We start from the raw sequence: 20,967 nt of genomic DNA on the forward strand, positions 1-20,967 counted from the left end.
TAGAGTGCTTTAAAACACTATATACTGAAAAGCCATTTTTTTTAAATGCTTACCTTAAGTTAGCAGATATTTTGGCCCAGTTTTCTTTGTGCCTTATCTCAGAGGGATTGTGTAAAGCATCGATTTCTGGTGAAGCAGTTAGGTGCTGCTGTTCAGAGTACAGCAGAAAAAGCTGTGAGGAAATTAGCAATAAACCTTCAGAAGACAGCCAGAATAATGTGTATTTGTATAGAATATGAGGTTATATTTTGAACAAAATCCACGTATTAAATTACTGATCTCTGTTCTGTATGCTGCAGTATCCTGAGCTAAAACAGGTGATCTTATTGCTAAAATAGTGAGCAACTATATAATTGAAGTTTTATAATTAAAACAGAAGCCACAAGAATATATGAGCCATTTAACTAGTGTCTTTCATTCTAGCATTTCTGAATTTGACTTTGAAACTTTAATATTGGTACCCTGGCAACTTTATTTGTATGTAATTTTAATAAAATAAAAAAGAGTAATTCAGGTGTTTTGCTGTACAGACCCTAGCTGGTTGATATTACAGAATAAACTATAATAGTAATATAGTAGTAGATCAGAGCTGGCAAAGGGAAGGACAGGTTCTATTAATAAGTTTTTTGTGATAGTCTCTGGAAAGAGGGGGATGGTAAGATATATCTGGACATGGCTGGCTGGTGGTTTTCCCCTAAGACTGACTACTTATTCCCCTCTTAACACGATTCCACCTCCTACTGGTCTACTTCTCATCTCAGGGAATTCCTTACCTAAAAAGAACCAGTTGAAACTTCTTAGTGTATGTTACAATCAACATTTTATATGAATTTTGTAAATTCAGATTTATAAATTTTAATCAGCTGTTCTACAAATTACTCTTCATGTTTTCAGTATGCTAAGTCTTGTCAAACTAGGACTAATTCCTGAGTGTTCCCAACTTTTTCTCCAGTAATATATTGATATGATATTGATTTAATTTTTTTAATGGCATCTATCTGATTAATCTATGATTCTTTCTTTTTTAATTCCTCTTACGTAGACTGAATCTTGAAGAAGAATTGAATCAGATGAAGGCACACCAATCTGCTGGTAAGTTCACAATAGTATTGTTTACAACAAAAAAAGGAAGGTATAGTGTTTTATAGATGTATGTGTAGACTATTAGAAATATTAATTTTAAGGTTATTTGCTCTCCAATTTCTTTTTCTTAAATGTGATTTTTCAAGCATAAGGCCCTGTGTATTCTTATTTCAAAGTGTGTTTGCCCTTAAGTTCTTCACGTATCTATTAAAACAATGTCAGGTTTTATATATAGATACACACTAATATATGCTTGCAGCTTAGATGTATTTACTGTATATAGAATGAGTTATTTTCTGTCTAGAGTATCTATGTATATGTGTATATACATATGTGTGTTTGTGTAAAATCTAAAACATGTTTATATGTTTATGAAGCTTTCTCTAGATTCTGAAATGGTTTCTGCTATACTGAAATAGAGTGATACAAAAATTTCAAACTCATTCAGACTTCTTTTTTAATACTAGTCTCACAAAGTATCTGAATTTGAAAGTAAATCAAACGGGTGAAACTCTTAGAAGAATTTGTCTTAAATGTCTTTGATTATGTCTTTAAAATCATTACGCTGGCTGATGGTTCTATGAAGACGAGTCTTTGTCAGGTAGTGTGTTACCACTCTGTCTCCATAACTACTCTGATTCTTTGTATTATTTGCTGTTCCTGAATCATCTGGGAGAAATATTCAAGAATGCGTAGTTATAGTCCAGCTGGGTGTTACATCTGTGGTGAATTCTTTATGGGCAGTATTGCGCAAAGGAAGGGACTGCAGAAGTACTCTGCATGTTTTTAGCAATAAAGCCTTACCATTCTTTATCCCAGTTTTCTACTGGGATAGGTAGGGTTTATTTTGTGATAGTGTTGGTCACTTGTATTAAAAATAACTTTTTTTTTTTTTCTTCCTTTAGTTTAAAATTGCATTATAGTGCGTATAAAACTAAGTGGAAATATCCAGGTGCTGAAAGCTGGAAGTTACTATTTTCTTTCATAGTTCTTAATGTATTACTTTCATAGCTCCCAGTGTAGCTGAAAGGTAACTAGTGACGATTTCAAATACTGCCTTTAAAAATCACTTGCTTGTTTTTGCCAATTTAGTCAGTCTTTGCACACTAAAAAATGGAAATGCAGTTAGCAGTGAGAAGAAGCTGAGGCTTGCTGAGCAATGACCATGAGTTTCCAAAAAACAGTCTGATCCCTGAAACTGCCTGTTACTGAAATGTTTAATTTAACGATCATTCTTTTATTCCTTGTTTTTTTTTAATTTTCTTTCCAGACTAAAATATATTATCTTTTTAAAATTAGTGGTTGGATACATGCTTCTAGTTTGGCTGTTGGTGTGAGAAAATGTTAAACTACTAGTGAAGTATGTTAAGCAAATCTTATTTATCTTTTCCAGCATTTATTGTTATTGGTATCATTTAGTTGAACAGCAAATTTTTTATAAGATGCAAAATCAAGCCCAAAGAGGTGTATTAAGTAAGAATTTTTGTTACCTCATAAGACTTAGCTCATTCCAGCCATTTTGAAGCTTTCACCAACTGAAATATAAAAAATAGTTGCTCACCCACTCTATAAAAAGTAATTCCTTTTTGTTCCCTTGTAAATCCTAGAGTATTGCAATATGGTGGACACTTTTATCAATTGGTTGACATTTTCTAGTGGACCACACCATAAAGACTGAAATTGGATGTCTGTCTTTGAGCATAAATGAGTATATGTGAGCAATCCTTGCTCATGCACTAAGAAAGTATATACACCTTCTGCCCTAAAATGGGTATTAAAAGCCTTTCTGTTCCCAAATAAACATACAGCCTCAGCTCTCTTATCTGTAATTTGCTGAGAGCCCAAACTTGGTATGGTATAAATACACTTTGTTCACAGTTTTAGGTAGTATGTTTTCTTTTCTTTTAAAAGGAAACTCGACATGAATTTGCTCAGCTTGTCAATGATGAGGTACTCTATCAGTGACTAATACACAGCTATGTTTATTTTGAAACTGATAGTTTTTTCTCTGTGTAAGAAAGCTTTCTGCAAATACTAGTAGTGAACTGTAGTATCATGGTTCAAGTACCATTTTGGCAGTAATGTTGAACTAACCCATTATCAGCTTTGGTGACTATTAATTAGGAATTGTTATGTTCTAAAGCTGGCAGTGAGCTGTGTTTTCTCAGTTGAATGTAAGTATACTTCTATCAGACCACAATAATTTGATAACTGAAGATAGTAGGGTTTGTGACTAACAGAACCACAGTTCTGTTCCTTGAGGCAGAACCTGGTATTTTTTTATGTAGGAATATGATGGGTAGAGCGTGTGTCTTGCTGAATAGACTGATATGATGAATCTTTCTGCTATTGTAGACAGACAGACAGACAGCTATAGGCAATGCTGTTTCACTGCCTCCCTAATCAGTTCTGTGAACAATTAGATAACAAGAGGAAGAAGGGTGGGACGGGGGCCAAACAGGCCATTTATTTTCTGCTCAATAGAAAGGGTTATGCATCAGTGACCTTTGACTTTATTTGATGCTGCTTGTGACTTCTGTGATAATACTGAACATGTATAGTCTTTTCTGTCTATTTTGGAGTGGCATTCTTTATTCTCTGCATATAGTATGTTTATTCATAACTAGAGTTTTAAATTCTATTTTAATATATCTAAATGATAAAGGTAACACCTTGGGTGCTTTGATCAGTTTCCTTGAATATGGGAGATATTTTTTCTTTTCAGTGGAGTGCAGTAAATGCTGATATAAAAGCTACAGCAGACATTCAAATGAGTGAATATTTAGAAAAAGATGAAAAGCATGTTCATATTATCTTTGTGTGTTACTTAAAGAATGTTGTAAATGTATGCAGTACCACTGTGCTGGGGGACTGTAGTCTGAAATAACATGGGAACTAACATATTAATATCAAGGTAAAGGTACATATTCCCCAGATGCATAGTTTTACCTTTTTCAGCTTTTATTATCTTTAGAATAGTGTTCCATTTATTTCGTGAATACAGAAGTATTAATTGGCCATGACATGTTCCAAAGACAAAAGAAAGGTCTAATTCACTCTAACAAACTTGTTAGTCACTGTTTATATCAAGAGGATTGTGAATCTACAGAGAGTAACACTGTTTTCTTCTACCTTTGCTTTGTTTATAAATCAAAAGTTTTGAAGTGACCTGTAGTGTCTGCTTGAAGTTTAAAATGATACTTCTAAAGCAGACGTTCACCATGTAGCACAGATATTTATCCCGTAAGATTAATTCTTTAAGTCAGTTTTGGGGGAAGAAGGACAAGAAAAGAAGTATGAGTATTATATTGTTTTTACAGTGTTAGGGTTTTTTGTTCTTTAACATAATATTTCTTATTCTAAGAAACGGTCCTCTGCAATGTGTAATTGCTCATTTCTTTGAGCAGTGGGCAATTTGTGAATGCTAAGCACTCAGTTCAAATCTAAACAGAATGGCTTTTACTTATGATTTACTGTACATATTAGTAATTTAAACTTTTTCTTAGCATTCTTCTCTACAAATAGATCTAATTTTCAACTTGTCTTTTTTTTATGGGGTTTTTAGTACCTAAAGTGCATAGCTGTCTCTGAGAGGGATGCTTAGAGTCATATTCGCTCTCATTAGTTGTATCAATTTCTAATTGTTATGAATTCACATTTCAATCAGATGATTTGTGTGATTTATCTGGTGAAGTACATGATCTTTCACTTAACAAAAAAAGGGGGTTAAAGTTTTCATCCATCCTAATTCTGAAACTGTTTGCTTTGTTCACCAATCACTCTGATCCTCCTAGCAGGGGACAAGACCTAGAGAACAAAACTGGTAGTGACTGTGTAGATAAAAAGGCAATGAATTCTGCTTTTAAGGCATAGAGGGAATAGTCTATAAAAGAATAAAAACCAGAATGAAAGTATAGCGTCTTTAACCTGCAGATCTATTGTACCTTTGAAAAGCTTGTACTCTGAAAAAAACATAGTGTAATGCTACAAAGATTCATAATTGTATGACAGAACACTTTGAAAGGAGGTCACTCTTTGGAAACTGACCAAAAGACTTGTCAAGAAAATAGACCACGTTATAAATAATTGCAGAAGTAAAGAATGCATTTCTTTAAAATGTCTAGGTATTGTTTTAGTCAAATACTAGGTGCATTTTATTTATTCTGTGGTGTATATTATTTATTTTCTGATAGAGCCACTTTTTAAGCTTAGTAAAGATGATGAGGTCAAGAAAAGTACTCCAAAGAGGAATATGAAAGAAGTTTCACATCAGACATTACAGAAGGTGAGATACAAACCCCAGCAAACATAACTAGATTTTAATATTAAAATTATATGGATATGTCAGTGCTCATGAATTTAGACCATGATTTTCCTGTCCTAATTAAAAAATTAGGATTCAAAAATTGGGGCAGAAATGATTTTTAGTGAAGTAGCTGTGAACGTGTTATGTGACATAAATATGGTTAATGGCAGAAAAATTAGAAGAATGTTTAGAGGTATGATGTTAAAAAATAAAAAATTATCTAAACTGCAAGTAGCATATGCTTAGCATTTTACCACTGTTAAGTTCAGAAATCTTCATTTCTGTTGGCAAGTATTTAACTTTACATGATACTGGGTGTCAGTCTCCATGGAGTTCTTGCTACAGAATAAAATTGATGCATAATGGTGATAAATCCACTTTTGTTCATACTTAAATATTAGCACAGCATTGCATATGCAAGTATTTTTCACATGTGTGGGTTTATCACTGTTTTCACAGGGTAATAGCACATGCATTTAGTGTTCTTTGGGTTAGCAAATATGATGAGTATTTAATCTTTACTGCTCAACATTCTACATGTTTTACTGCATACAGCAAGAAGATGTTCTCAACTAGTTGCTATTTGTATTGATATTTGTAACATACACAAGTAGTTTAGTATGTTAACAGGTGTTCACTTAAGAGGGCTCACTTGTATTTTACCATATGTTTTCTTTGCTGCAAAGAAAAGACATCCTTCAAACAGCATCATGCCTTTTGTTTGTCATTTTGCAAAACAGTATTTGTTTAATTACTTATAAATCTTTAAAAGCATGCTTAAATTAAATAAACACAAATGTATGACTTTGAATGTCAGTTTGGGTATGTCTGTTTATTTTTTATTTGTGAATTAGCTTGTAGGAAGTATGGTAATTTACAGCAGATGATGTGATTGCATATACTTGTAACACTTGCCATATGGTCAGGCAATGAAGGCTGTCATCTCGTTATTACTGAATGACAAACATCATGTTAAAATAATAACACACAGAATAGGAAGTGCTCACATTCATTTATCTTAAGGTAGAGTGAGTAATTGAAATAATATGAATGCTACCATCTGAAATGTCACACAGTTAGTGCTTGCTTATCATCTGTATTTCAGAACTATAATTTTGTTTGCCAGGTACTACATAATTTTTATCTCTATGGATATATGGAGTTATGGTGGTACCTTAGGGATAAGCGAGAAGCTACTCATTGTTTGTTTCCTTCCAGCTGTCATACATGACTTTAAATGCTGGTGGTGCAAAAGGTTGCTTTAAAGAACTGAGGACTAATAGCAGAATTTCAGTTTAGGAAGGTGGTTGAAAAAAGCTGCTGATCTAACTAGTTATCAATGGGGAGCAAGGTACAAACTATCAGACCTTGGTTTCATTGAAGCATTTGGAAAAATCCCTATTATTTCTAATTTCACCTAATAACTTTGTGTAGCTGTAAAGCAAGCTTTGTGGGATTGCTATGAATTTCCGTAGAGGAAAGTATCAATGGAGAGACAAGCATATTAAAGCTTTGGTATCAAACTCACAAATTCAATATCAAATTCACAAATGTATATGAAATTTGAGCAGCTCTTGCCATAGTTTACTCTGTAATTTACTCTGTACGTAAAGAGTATTGTGTACATTATTATTTATTTGAATCAAGTCTGTAGTACCCACTTTGTAAATAATTCTATAAGTTTTAAAATAATTTAAATGCATTAGCAAAATTTCCTTGTAAACACGGAAAGCATTTATTGCAAAATACTGTGGTTTTGATACTTTAAGTTTCATAGCAAGTTTTGACATTTCATATTGCTACACCACGATGGAATTCCTGAGTATTTTACAAGATGAGTATCTCAAGTTGGCCATGTGAATTCTACTATAGCTCCTTGAAAAATAGTATTTCCTACCCATATCCAGAAAAATATCGAGCATTTGGCACTTCCCTTAGTGAAAGACCGGGGATGGACCTTGTACAAATGCAGCAAAAAATGTTTCTTTAGAATAACTAAGATGTTACTGAGCACAAAACTCACTCTGATGCCCTTCGCAAGCTTCTGGGAAAAGCTCACAGGCTAGATATTTATTTTAGTATTCTCTAAAGTTGAAGTTGTCCCTTATTCCTGGAAATTGTGGGCTTTTGTGGTAACTTTAAACAAATATTCCAGAAGAACATTGAAAATCACTTGAGAGAACTTGTTGATTTAGATAGCTAGTGTAAAATTGTATTTCAAAATAGTTTTCCTTCTGAAAATGTTTTTTGTAAATTCAATTAGTATGTATAACCATATCAGTAATGAGCTCAAGATGCATCAGTAGGGTTCATTAGCATACTTAAACTTTTGTGTCACTTTGCCTGCAATTTTAACTTCTTTTACCATCTGCCCTTTGTTCAACAGCTGTATTATTGCAGTTAAAATGTTTTCATCTATGCTACATTAGAATTATTTTTAAATTAAGAACTATAGACTGCTTTTGTCCTTGTACTTAATTTATTATTGTCATATAGTAAATGCATTTGAAAACAGGTTGGTTTTTTTCCTGCTGGATAAACTGAAATATTATGAATGCTAAAATTGCTTTTGTTAGGTACAACAACTGGAAAGAAGATTCAAAGCTATTGAAGGGGAATTAAAGAAACAGAAGGAAGTAAATAAAGACTTACTGAAGGAGAAAGAGTCTTTGAAGATGTCTTTAAAAGTGCAAAAGGAAGATGCAGATACAAGGGAAAGAGAGCTGGAAATGCTACTTAAGAGGATTTGTGAAATAAAAAAAGACAAAGCAGAACTTCAGTTAGTGATTGATGAGCAGAAAAAAGAAGCTGCATCTTTGAAGAGGCAAGTGACAGAAGCTAACAGGTTGACAAATGAAAATGGAGATTTGCTGAGTCAAGTGCAGGAGCTGAAGTGTTTGCTGGATGAAGCCAAAGCAGTGGCAACCTCTGGGCAATGTAATTGCAAGATAACAGGCACCAAGGTTAAATTAAAAACAGCCAAGAAAAAGAGCTCTTTGGGACATCATGGAGCTTTTCTCAAAGAGTGCATCAAGGTTATGAGTAATGTATTTGAGAACTTCAGTAAGGACGGCTGGGAGGATGTGAGTGAAAGCAGGTACGGCTCTCATTAACTTAGCCCTGTAGAGGGGACACTGTGCATATGTAAAGCACTAGCAAATGGAGATTGAATTTCAACTACTGTTGATTTGGTATTCAAAAAAAATACTGTCAGATCCTTTGAAATATCTTGGGAGGTCTTGTTCTGAGCTTATTGACTGAAATTTGCATGCAAAATTAGCCACAACTGCATGAGTATTTGAATAGGTGCCAGGAAACCCAAAAGAAGGCAATGCTTGATTTCTTCCAGTGATGCTATTTTCATGCAGTCATGAGGCTTGAAATTGACAGTTTGGCAGGTTGATTTAATTTGCTGGCCCTTTGCATATTCACCACTGACAGCTAAGGATTCCCAGGCAAGCCTACTAAGTCGGTTTAGTTATCTTGTGACATGCCAACCTGGGAGGAGAAACATTTTTTTCCCCTTAATTTAGTTAGATAAATTTTGAATGACCCATTTCAGCTTGCTAGCAAATGTCTACAAGCTGTTTAACATCCTTTAAATTAAGAACCATCCACACTAATTATTTCATGTATGTTTTATGCACAGTCATTGCACTAACTTTAATTGAATGATGGTTAAAAATTAGTTCCTTAAAGGTAATTGTTACGGTATAGAGTCCCAGTCACGAGTCACAAAGCTCTCAGAAAATTGCACTGGTGGGCTTTGTAAATGTTTAGAATTTTAGCTTCTGCTTCTATTTGTCTGCACATACTTGAGGAGGCAGCGGTAAGCCACTAGGTAAATGGGTATGACGCCTTGTCTCTCAATACTTTGTCCTAACAGACATGCAAAGAAATTCCACAAGCCTGTATTTATCCAACATATAGATAAGATGACAAAAGAATAAGGAAAACATAATTGTTTTCGTAGGCTTCATGTTGGCTTTGTATGTCATATGGAGCAAATCAACACTGGCAATTGAAGTTCTTCTGCTACCTCTCCCCATGCAATATAAGGGGCTCCTGAACACAGTATCTTGAGGGAGAGAACTAATTTAGAACCAAGTAATTTGTCAGTTGCTATTACTATTGCAAAGCTCGTTTGTTTTTTTGTTTAATTTAATAATGCAGATCTGATTTTACAAGAAACGAGTGTTTCTCTATTGCAATTAGTGAGCTTTATGTTTTGCTTTTTAAGAAATTGAGCAAATTGTCATTGCAATTTGAGTTGGAAGTGAAGTGAAAACTAATTGCATGGCTTCGGTTGTGGCTAGCCATAAATACAACTTTTGGTAATTGTACAGATATCAGCTTAAAGAATTCTAGTCATAGAATAGTGAAGACTTTTTAAGGTGATGTTTCAAGGTGTCATTCTCAACCAGTTAGGGAATTATCTTTATTTAGTTCCCTTTTCTATTTATTAGTAAATACTGTTCTTTACCACTAGTACCTGTCTTTGAGTTTCTAGATTCAAGCCTTTAATTTTCTAAATAGAACATTCCTTGAAAGCATTCAAGTGAGGGAAACATACCTAGCAAGAAGTATCTCTGTGCTACTGCAGCACCTTCAAACTATTATATCGATTTGTGTTCTTATCAGTCAATAAGACATACTAATGTGTCAGAGTAGTTTCTGGAAAGAATAAACATGTTTTTGTGTGAATTCTTCCCTTCAATATGAGGCCTTTACTCTGGTTAAGTAGCCTCCATCTCTAAACCATTGATTTATGACGCTGCAACTTAATTTGAACTCAATTGTGCCTTTTTAAATGTCTGGTTTAAAAAGTAACTAAATTGCTTTCTGTCAATGGATACCTTCACAAATCCCTTTGCACAAATGGTGATGAATAAACACTGATACTATAGAAAATGATACATCAGACTTTTAGGGTAGACTTCACTGAATATCAGAAAACGAATGGTTTATCCAGGACAAGGCAGTGAAAAACTGGAACTGAAGAGGATATGGAGTGCAAGTTTAAGGGAAAATGTGAAGTAGAATGAAAGTTTCGTGTCTAGTTTTTCTTCATGGGCAGGCAATTTCAGTAGGACTACCAAGCTTACAGAATTTAAAAGCACTCCAAAGGGCTGCTATACAGAGATTTCACTGAAATGTGATTTCTGTGTCAGCTGACACTACAACTAAAGTTCAATCGAAGCAAAATGTTATTGAGTAAAATATTGTGGTTTTGTTTGTTTTATCAAATTTGAAAAGGAAGAAGAGTAGAAGCATGGTATCTCTTTGTAAGCCATTAACAGACTCAAAGTATTATCAGGTAGTTTTTAATGCGTGTGACTTTTGTAGGCTGTAGCAAAAGCTGTCCTTTAGGAAGCAGTTAAAGTCTCAGACCATGGTGCGTTTTGTGATGAGATTCCATTTGACAGAGTAGAACTTAATAAGTGAATTTCAGAGATTTCTTCTTTGTTGTAAACATCTGTTGAAAAATCAACTTAGTACTGTTCGGATTTTACATTAGTTTCTCTTCCTTCTTGCACGTGTTATTTTCCATGTCCTCAAGCACTGGCTATTTGGAACTTTTAACAATTACCTTTTTTTTGTTTTCTTCTGTTTCTGCTGAATGTGCTGTTCTAGTGACTCTCAAATACCAACTTCTGAAAGTTTGGAAACACTGATTATGAAGACCATGCAAAACATTGACCCACTGCCCCGTAGAAGTAAACAGCAAGGAAGAAAGCAAATACAAGATAGTCAAAAGCCCTGCAATTTTGTTTATTTAGAAGACAAAACCCAGCAATATAATAAAAAGGTATGTAGTAGAACTTGTTTTGTTCTTCTCTGTGGAGAGCTGAAATTTAATAGTTAGTATTATCACTGCTGTTCCCCTCTTAATTAATTTGACTGTCTTTGTAAACTGAAAAGAAAATCTGCTTCCAGATATTGAATGGATGATTTCATTATCATTTACAATATTTTCTGAACACTTAGTCTGCAAAAGTATCAGCAAAAGCTGATTAAAAAGTGTAAGGCTGTGGTAAGCTAGTTCTATTGTCTCACAGTCCAGACATAGAATGCCTCAGACATCCCATTAAGTCCTCTCTCAATCAGAAAAATCATACAGAACAGTGTAACCTAACCCATAACAAGAAAACAGCAATATCCCCTCCTTCCGTCTTGCAAAATGGTGTGCTGATGAATCAAGCATAGTTTGGTGTGCACAGAAAGAGTTGTCTCCATGTTGGAAAGATGCTTTGGCTCACTCTCTGTCCAGTAGATTCTGTCTAGAGAAAATGTGCTTTTAGCTTCGTAACCCGTTTACATTCATTGTCTGGGATTTAATGCCTTGTCTCATTCCTAACATCTATATGCTGTTTCCTCACAGAAGAGAGCCAGCTGGTCATTTCCCAGGTCTTGAGAGGCTCCATACAATCTGTAACAGATGACTCATGTTTGGACTTTTGAACAGTGTCTAATACTTTTTCCCTCCTATGTTTGCCCAAATAAATCACTTCATTTCATGGAATTTAAAACACAAGTAGATATTGTTTCTTAGTCCAAGAAACACAATACTGAAACAACTTGCTGCTGTTAGAAAACTAGTTTGAAATTCTGTTATATATAGTGCTAAAATAAAGAGATTACATTTTCTTAGTCTCCAAAATTTAGAGCAAATACAAGCTCTGTGGCCTTGTTACATATTCTTGATTGTGTGTTTCCATCAAAAGATCATTTTTTTTTCTGACAGTAAAGTTGAAAAAAGGGGGAGTTCTTCTGCAACCATCTGTTGTTGTAGAATACACAGTATAAGCAGGTGCACAAGGTGCGTGTGAAAATCTGACAGTGTTCTACTCCTCTAATTTCCTGCTGTTCCTCAGTGAGGATATACAAGGCAGGGAATCCATGAGGCTCTTACATGGTAATGTAAAACACTGCCAGTACCTCTTCTGTTTGCCTATATTGCAATTACTCTCTGTTCTTACTGGAAAATACAAACAAGATACATTCTGATGCACAAATTGTACAGACCGCAGGACTTGAAACATACACAGGAAGCATCCCAAGGTAAATAATCTTCAGCAGAAGTTCCCTGTTGCAGGAGAAGTATCTGAAAATATCGTTTGTGTGTACAGAAGGTAGCATTGCAAAAATGTTTAGTGTTCAATATTGGGAACACCAGTTTTAACAGAAACCTTAAATCCCTCTGGAGGATGTAAGGACACTCCAGCTCATTTACAGTATTCTCATACAAAGAGAGACTAGAGAAATCTCCTGAGTCCTGAGCTATGCCTGGGGTTGGAGATGAGATAATTTATGACACAAGGACTTTTTCAGTTTTGCCCCACATGGTATAAATATATAATAACCGGCAGTGTCAGGAGACTTATTGGCACTCTCTTACAGTTCATACATTTATCAGGGCTTTGGCCTAGGCTTGAGATCTCTATCATTTTGCTGCAAGCATGGATCGTTTGCTCATCATCTGCTGAGACATTAGTTCTCTGTAACATATGATCACCATTTCAGGCTAGCATTGGGCATCCAATTACGTGTCTTCAGTATCTGCAGGATCCTCTGGTCATACTGATAGGGATTCAAAGTTTCCATTGCTGACTTTGAGACATAGAATAAAATAATTAAGAGACCACTCAAAGGAGATGGAGAAGAGCTTGACCTCCTCAGTTTTCTGTTGCTTTGGTTTTAGTCGGAAAAGTTGGCATTTACATTTCTTTATTTTTTTTTCCTGTCATATCCTGTTTCCCTTTCCTTCAAATTGTGTGGTGACTGTACAAATCTGGAATTTGTAGCTAAGCTATCCTACACTGCCAGTGATTTGTTCAGTTAAGAGATAATCCATTGCTGTTCACCCTTTTAAATTTGCTGACCAACTATTTTAGTTATGAATATTTCCAGAAATATGTTGCATGATATCACACAGAAATTGCAAACTGAAGACTTGAAAAACTGGATAAATTTTGCAGAATTAAGAAAAAAAAAAGTTTCAAAATACACTCAGCATTCTGAGCATTTAAGAACCAAGGAAATAGTACTTTGGTTTTGGAGTAAGCCATGCTCTGGGCATGTGTATTTCCATGTACGTATATATTCCTGCATTTTCCAGTTGCAGCTCAATGTCTAATCTGATCTTGCTCCTTTTGGAGGACTCCTATTACTTTTTATTTTCACTTAAGTAGTTTGAAAAATAGGATGTTATAGGTTTTGAAGTAATACAAACCATGTTTTTTCACTAAGAGTTAATTTGTATCTTATCTAAAAAAATAACATAGGCATTAACAATCAGACACTTCATTTTTCTCTGGGATTCTTTGGAAAGGGTTATGATTTACCTATGACAGTTTGTTGTTTCCTTTACATTTGAGGGAATGTAAATTTGAGAGTGTGCTCTTCGCTGGCTGATGTTTGAAGAGTGATTTTCAAATTAAAGTTCATTAGAATCTTGTGTATTATTTGAAGTAATTTTTATTGTTTCAATTCTAACTGGAAAATGTTGCAGTATTATTTCGTCTGCTATAATGAAGAATTTCTAGCTTTGTCCTTCTGTTTTTTTATTTAGGGCCGTTCACAAAATGGAGACCTCGGAAAGTTATGTTCCAGGAGAAGGAAGATCAGCTCTCTTACAACAACTTATCCAGCAATTGCAAGCAAAGGTAGGAGTATTTTATATTTTGGCGACTTCGTAAGTAAGATTGACAAAGCATTCTTGCTTGATATTCCAAAACCTCTTCTATATTACACAAACCCACTTATATGCTGTCGCAGGATTTGCCTGTTTAAATTTGCTTAGTATATTTTCAAAGACTTAACTCATGTTTTTATAAAGTGGAATTGCCGTATGAAAAGTGACTACTAAACAGCATCTTTTTACATGGCTATAATATGCTCTGCTTTAAATAAGTCCCACCTACTGAATCTACTGACTAAAATATGGTTTTTCACTACCTTTTGCAGTGAAAATGTTTTCTCCTTGGAGCCAACAAAGCTAATGAAACAAAATTAACTTAGCTTAGACCTTAAAAAACATCCGTTAACAAGATACTGAAGCTTTTTTTTTTCCAGTAATACAAATCAGAAACTTGAGCAACATTTAACTTTCAAGTCACCGTTGAGTTTGCAGTGTTGGCACTTCAGAAAAAGAACATCGTAGAGCAGTTACAGGCTAACTGAATTAATTTACCAGTTTGCTTATTGAGAAGTATTTTAGAGGCTAGAACTATGTTTTGAAGGGCCAAAAAAACCCCAGAAATTGTCTTATATATGATGAATTGTCAGTTTAATAATATGCCTTTTTATGTTTAGTGAACAGAACAAAAAGGAGAAATATCGTTGTCCAGAAACCAGGCTACTATGTTACTCTGCTGCAGGAAAAAATTAAGGTGTTGCAGCAGCAGATAGCTGTTTTACAGAATGAAAAAAAGACAGCAGTGTCTTCTGTGAAGGGATTTAAAGAAGCCAATGAAAAACTAACAACTGAGCTACATTTGGCAAATCAGAGACTTCAAACTAGTAAACTGACCATAGAGGTAAAGTACTTTTCATTACGATGTCTTACAATGTTTAGTTCTCTTGAAATTCTGTGAAATTTCGATAAGCTTGTTTTTTGTCTTTTAACTTGTTATGATAAAAGTTATTAAATGTTTTATATTAGCATGCTTCGTGCAATATGCTGAATCAGTTATTCTGTACAAATTGTATTAAGGCCTGTTTTACTATTGTGTCAACACAATTCATTAATTCTTCTGAAAAAGAAGTCTTCATGCTGACATTTTACCTGCATTCAAATGGATGAGAGAAGTTTCACTTTTAGCCTGTGGTCTGTAAACTTTCCTGAAAATCTAGTCGGCCCTCATGAACTAGCACTCATTCCTTTGTGAAGAACAGGCATTTTTGGAGAAACCATCTGTTTCTGTACATCCCAAGTGTAGAGTGCTCAAGGCAGCTGGAGTTTTCTTCCAAAGCAGGGTCAGACCAGTTCCATATCTGTTTAATCTCATCTTTTTCTATCAAGGTAGAATGCTAGAGAAGAATTTTTTTTCAAACTAGAGACTAGGAAGCTATTTGGTGAATAGCCCTGAGAATGACAGCTTTCTTCTCTACTTTTTGTTCCTACTTAATCCTTTCCCTTACTATTACTTCTTTCTGGTTTTCCCCATTCTCATTTATATATATATGTGTTTTGTGTTAATCTATATGCAGCTCCTCAGCTGGAATTCTTTTCTGTTCATACTGTAGTGATTGGCCTGCCCTTTATAGAGCTGAATCAACAAACACTTTTGCAGTAATTGTCTCCTGTTGGTCACACACACATCCTGCTTCCAGAATTATAGTGCTATAACAGATGGACTTGCTGGAAGGAGGCAGACATTAAAAAAGAAATCAAATCCCCTCCCCCTCACACTTCTCTGCATTTCTGTCTTTGCATAGACGCCAGGAGCAGTATCAGGAGCAGCACTTTTCACTTTCTTAGGGCTGGGGAACATTTAATTTCTAGAGGAGGGAAAACCTCATTTCTTTTACTCATTTTGCATAACTATATATATGTAATGAATTGTTCAAAAAGAGTTTCCAAGGTCATTGGAACCAATGGAGATCTCCCTTTCTCACAAACAGTACAGTAATGTAAAGTTTCATGGACAGTATAAACTTCACAGAGTGATGTAATTTAGGTAAAATATTGTGCTTGCTCAGACACCTTCATGTTTTCCCTTCCTAGAAGACTACACCTTAGGTGTCCATAAGACAGCAATGTAAGAAATAAAATTTTTAAAGGCCGTTATCATGAAACTGTTTAAAAAAAAAAAGTAAAGGCCAAATTTGTTTCAAGACAAGTGCTTCTGTAATGTAAAAGACTGACTACAAGTGAACTAGCGTGGTCTTAAAACCAAACCAGTTTCCTTTCACTCAGTTTTTGTGGAAAGATTTTTTAGAAAATGGTCACTGGTTGATTTAAAGGGTGGTGCATTCTAAGCAAAAATAGATAAATGGTGTTGCAGGTACTGAAGGAAAAATCTTTATTAGGCATGCACATTTTTTTCCTTCTCAGCAACCAATTCAAATTCCCTTTCTTACAACTAATTATTCTTCAGGTGCCATACCACTGCTACCAAGTGGGAAATTTAAAGCAGAGGCTTGGGCTACTTGCCAAGAAAAAATTAAGGAGGTAAAGAACCTACCCAGTCACTGCAGGGTACATGCGTCTTTTAGAGAGCAAACCATGATTCAGTCAGATCAAATGGTTGTAAAACACATTTGTGGGGGATTTTTATATTTCTTTTTTTTTTTTTTTTAAAAAAGAAATACCATCTAAAAGTCAAGTTTTAAGGAAATTACTTTTTTAAAAAATATTTTTTTCACTAGCAGGAACACTTCTCATTGTTTCTTTTCAATGGTTCTGTTACTTAGATTTTAGAGTTTTCTTGCACAGGTAGGGGAAAAAAAAAAAGAACAAACCATGGAAAACTAGAAGTTTAAAACAATCTCTGGATTTAGGAAGACTCTTAAACATTTCAGGAGTGTAAAAAAAACCAATAGGAGTAAAAAATAACCTTCCATATGTAATTATAAAGTTCTGAGTTACTTCATTATCAATGAACTTGTGATGCTCGGCTAAGATGAGTGTAGCATTCTAGGAAGTGTAAACATTAACATCATAGCTTGAACAAGATGTCATGTTGCCTGAATTTAGCTAAGAAAATAAATACATTAACAAACAAGGGCAGATGTTTGTGCAGTCAGTCCTTCATTATAATCCCCAAGGAATCTAGTGCTAGAAGACTGAGTCTGGATTTAGGATTTAAATATTCCAGATGTTCATTTTGAGACAGATTTTACAGTCCATACAACCTAAGGACTGTCTTGTATTTGTTGATTTTCAGAATGTATGTACATCTATGGTTTTGTGTATTTTTCTTGAAAAGCCACGTAGGTCCATGTGTATTTACATATAACTTTGTCTGTCTGGCAGTAGGAGTTCAGAATGCTGGATTTGAGTTCATTTTTTGTTTGACCTTATAAACTCTTTGCAGTAATATAGATTTCTTGCTTTGTTTTGTTTCTGCAAAAGCAATTCTTTGCATATTTCTGCAAAAATGACTGTAAAATGACTGCACATGTGAGAATCAGAGCTTGTATTCTCCGAAGATTCACATCAACACTAAGTCAAGACCATCTGTACAGAAGTACAGTAGTTATATTTTGTTATCAGTGTATAGAAATCACAGCGGGAGCTGATACTTAATGTAGACGCACAGAGGTTTAGCTTTTCCTTAGTTTCTTGGAAAAACATATGAAAGGAAGCCTTGGAAAAATCCAGGATTTTTTTTTTTCTAGGATTTATTCCCCTCCTACTCATTTCTGTCACTGCTGAGTGCTATTAAGAGTGTATTTATGTATTTATTGCATCCAGTGCAATAATTGTAATAAGTTTCATGCAGTAGGTGTCATTCTTGTTGCAAAAATCCCAACAAAATGTATTGAACAAGAAATTAAAATCATAACCAGGTTAAGTGCTTACCTATGTCAAGGCCACTCACAGGTCCGCTGCTCAAAAGTACTGTAGGATATTTTGCATAATTTCTCAGTTTTCCATTTTCTTTGAAATGTAAGAGAACTTTTTTTCCCCAGGCTCTCACTGTGCTTTCAAAATACAATTTTCTTGCCACAAGTTTGTTTAGCTAGGGGATTATGTCAAGCATAGAAAGGCATGTACATGAAAAGCAGAAGATATGAAAGTATGATGAAGCTATATATGTTGTCTGACTTCAACAGAGTTTGCAAGTACAGTCACTGACAGCAGAGGTTTATCTAATGATTGAACTAAACTATGTGCCTGCATGAGACTGAAATGTTCTCAAAATTTGATTGGCTGTAAATTCTATGGTTGTTTTTCTTCTGAGGTCACAATACTATTGTGTATGCATGCCTTGAAGAGCTGTCTCTGTGGGCACAGTAGATAATTCAAAACTCAAAACACACCCCCGTCCCTGTTTTCTTGAGAGAAAGCCTTCCTTCCTGGTCCCATCACAGTGTTCCACACCTGAATAGTGACAATTAGAAGAATAGATTTTTATATGTTGTAGTTTTATTGGAGCTTTGCTAAGCCTAATAAATTGAAAATCATGCTATGATGTCACATGTCTAAAGGCTGGAAGCAGAAGCAGACAATGCTCTGTGACTCTGTGAAACTAGAATTCACCTCTTTATAATCCTAGTCCAAAATTCTGCCTGGAATGAAACATGATCTGCTAGTTAAATATGTTTGTTCAAACTTCTTCATTACCAAATGGGGAAATCTCTATGTAATTTTTCCTCTGGTAAACTACTGATTCAGCATTGCTGCTGATACAAAACAGTTCTCAATTTTCTGTTTTCTACTCTTATCAGTGAAGTTGGAAATAAAATGAAAAGCTGCCAAATGCTGAAATGAAAGTAACTGCCTTTTTAAAATGCGTCTACTCAATTTTTTTATTATTATTTTATTTATTTTGATAGTTTGCTGCATGGAGAACTAACAGCATCCTGAACTCAATTCCATTAACAGGACTACACTGTAAAATATATGTATTGTGAAACTGTGTTTTCATTACAAAAGAAAAATAAAGCAAAATACCTTTTACACTTATATTGATCTCTGAAGAAAAATTAAAATAGACCTGTTGAATTATTGATGAACAGTTAAAGTACATTACATGTAGGAAATGCATCTCATTCATAAATTAAAGAGAACAGTTGGCATGAACTAGAACTATGAGAGTTGTATTATATTGCTGTCAAAATGAAATAACTTAGACATAGGTAAATTCTTGTAAAATATATTATAAAGAAAAAAAATGTGGAAACTACATGAATTTTGTGGATTATACTTGCAATCTATATTGCTGTATCATGTAGAGATCCTAAGAAGTATACCTCTATATTAAAAGCAAAGGCCTGTATCACAAGGATTAGCATGTTCTTGTAATGTTAGAAATAGAGACATTAAACATGTCTATAAGCCTATCTGATATATGTATATCTGATAACACAATACAGTAATTCATGTGTTTTGCAGCTTGGTTTTTTTTTCACCTTCCTGTGATTTGGTCAAACTTTCATTGTCAATTGTTTCTTATCTTATTACAAAACAAAACAATAGAACTCAATTTGCAGGCTTTTTCCCCAGAAATTTCCTGCGTAAGATCCTGTTTGAGACCTGGAACAGCTCAACAAATAGTGTCATAGTAGGATTTTCTTTTTTGCTTACAGTAATGTCTTCATTGCATTCAGTGTGATCTGCTCATTTAATTAAAGCTAAGCATAGAGCTAGACTGGGTTCTTGAACCTTCTCTACTATGTAAAGTTCTGTGGATAATATACAGGTGTTGGGTAGTATTTGTTCACCATCACATCTCACTCAAAAAAATTATATATAGACAAGAGATTAGATTTCAGCTCTGGCAGTCTGATTTTCTCATAGATTGTCCACTTCGGTTTGCAATTAGATCTGTACTCTTAGGCTTGTTCACTGGAGTGGTCCATGAATTATTCATTCTTAGTAAGTACCAGTATTAACTATGAAAGTGATTTACTGACCAGTTTACGCATGTGCTTATTTCCACTGGATTTAATGAAATTTCAAGACCTCCTGGGTATGATAGTAAAAATATGTTTCATTTGCTCTAGTCTTGAATATAGACGTCGCTATGGTGAGTGGTTCTTTTGTGTTTTGAACTTGCAGGGAAGGAATTACAATAGAGGATGTAGCTGCATTTATTTTTTTTTAATATTGTATGATTTAGTTATCTGATAGACTATGCAATAACACCTCTGTGCGCCATCCTATATAGGTGCTACTGACATGCAAGAAATAGATGCCTTGAGTTTCTTTCTACCTTAGAAGTTCGAATTCTCTCCCCTTGTTTGCAGTTGTCTGTTTCATGATGTTTTTTTACCTAACAGTCTCTCTTTTCTCTCTTTCCTGGCATAGGTACAGGTTTTCCTGGTTATGTTCTTATGAAAAGTTTTCAAGAGTCATGAGAAACTGGGGAAATACTTCTACATTTCTTTGTATTCTGAACATTAAGTCAGTTGATTCTCCTGCAATCTCCTAATGCATCCTTTTAACTTACTTGCCTTTCCTTTGCTCCTTTTCTAATCTGTTAACAATTCCATTTTGTGAAGTTGACAACATAAGATTAGTGGAGAAGGGTGCTCAGTATAGTTGGCAAGGTAGAGGCATGTAATAGTCGAATCAGTAAGAGGTGGTTTAGTTCCTTATTCCAGGAGCTGGGGTTCCCAAAGAAATTGAAGAAGCAGGGTCATGGGTTTGCAAAAATGGCTCTATGACCTGGGAATATCTCGAAGTCTTACAAGCATATCCACTCATTTTGTTGCATGTCCCTGTGCAGCAGTGAGTGCTGTATTAAAACATATATAGGAGATTAAATACCAAGAATTATCTTCATTTTTGTTTTACTCCGTATTTGGACCGGAGCTAAGCACTGACAAATGGAACACAGCGTAGACTCAATGTCTCAATTCACGACTTAAGGTTAAATCAGTGCATGTAGGTACCACTTAATCAT

The 20,967-nt window shown here is 34.6% G+C and overlaps 1 protein-coding gene across 5 annotated transcripts in view; it reads left to right on the forward strand.

The window, feature by feature from the left end:
• The window catches only part of CNTLN (centlein), a 199,272-nt gene that overhangs the window by 126,661 nt on the left and 51,644 nt on the right, over positions 1 to 20,967 (forward strand). For all 5 annotated transcript variants that reach the window (XM_054053478.1, XM_054053477.1, XM_054053476.1 and 2 more), the window contains 6 exons: positions 1,043 to 1,092; positions 5,277 to 5,368; positions 7,966 to 8,486; positions 11,024 to 11,198; positions 13,962 to 14,055; positions 14,705 to 14,928. In XM_054053478.1, coding sequence (XP_053909453.1) covers positions 1,043 to 1,092; positions 5,277 to 5,368; positions 7,966 to 8,486; positions 11,024 to 11,198; positions 13,962 to 14,055; positions 14,705 to 14,928 — 1,156 coding nt within the window. The remainder of the gene's footprint in view (positions 1 to 1,042; positions 1,093 to 5,276; positions 5,369 to 7,965; positions 8,487 to 11,023; positions 11,199 to 13,961; positions 14,056 to 14,704; positions 14,929 to 20,967) is intronic.

The sequence above is a fragment of the Cuculus canorus genome, chromosome Z, assembly GCF_017976375.1.
Source record: "Cuculus canorus isolate bCucCan1 chromosome Z, bCucCan1.pri, whole genome shotgun sequence".
NCBI lineage: Eukaryota > Metazoa > Chordata > Aves > Cuculiformes > Cuculidae > Cuculus > Cuculus canorus.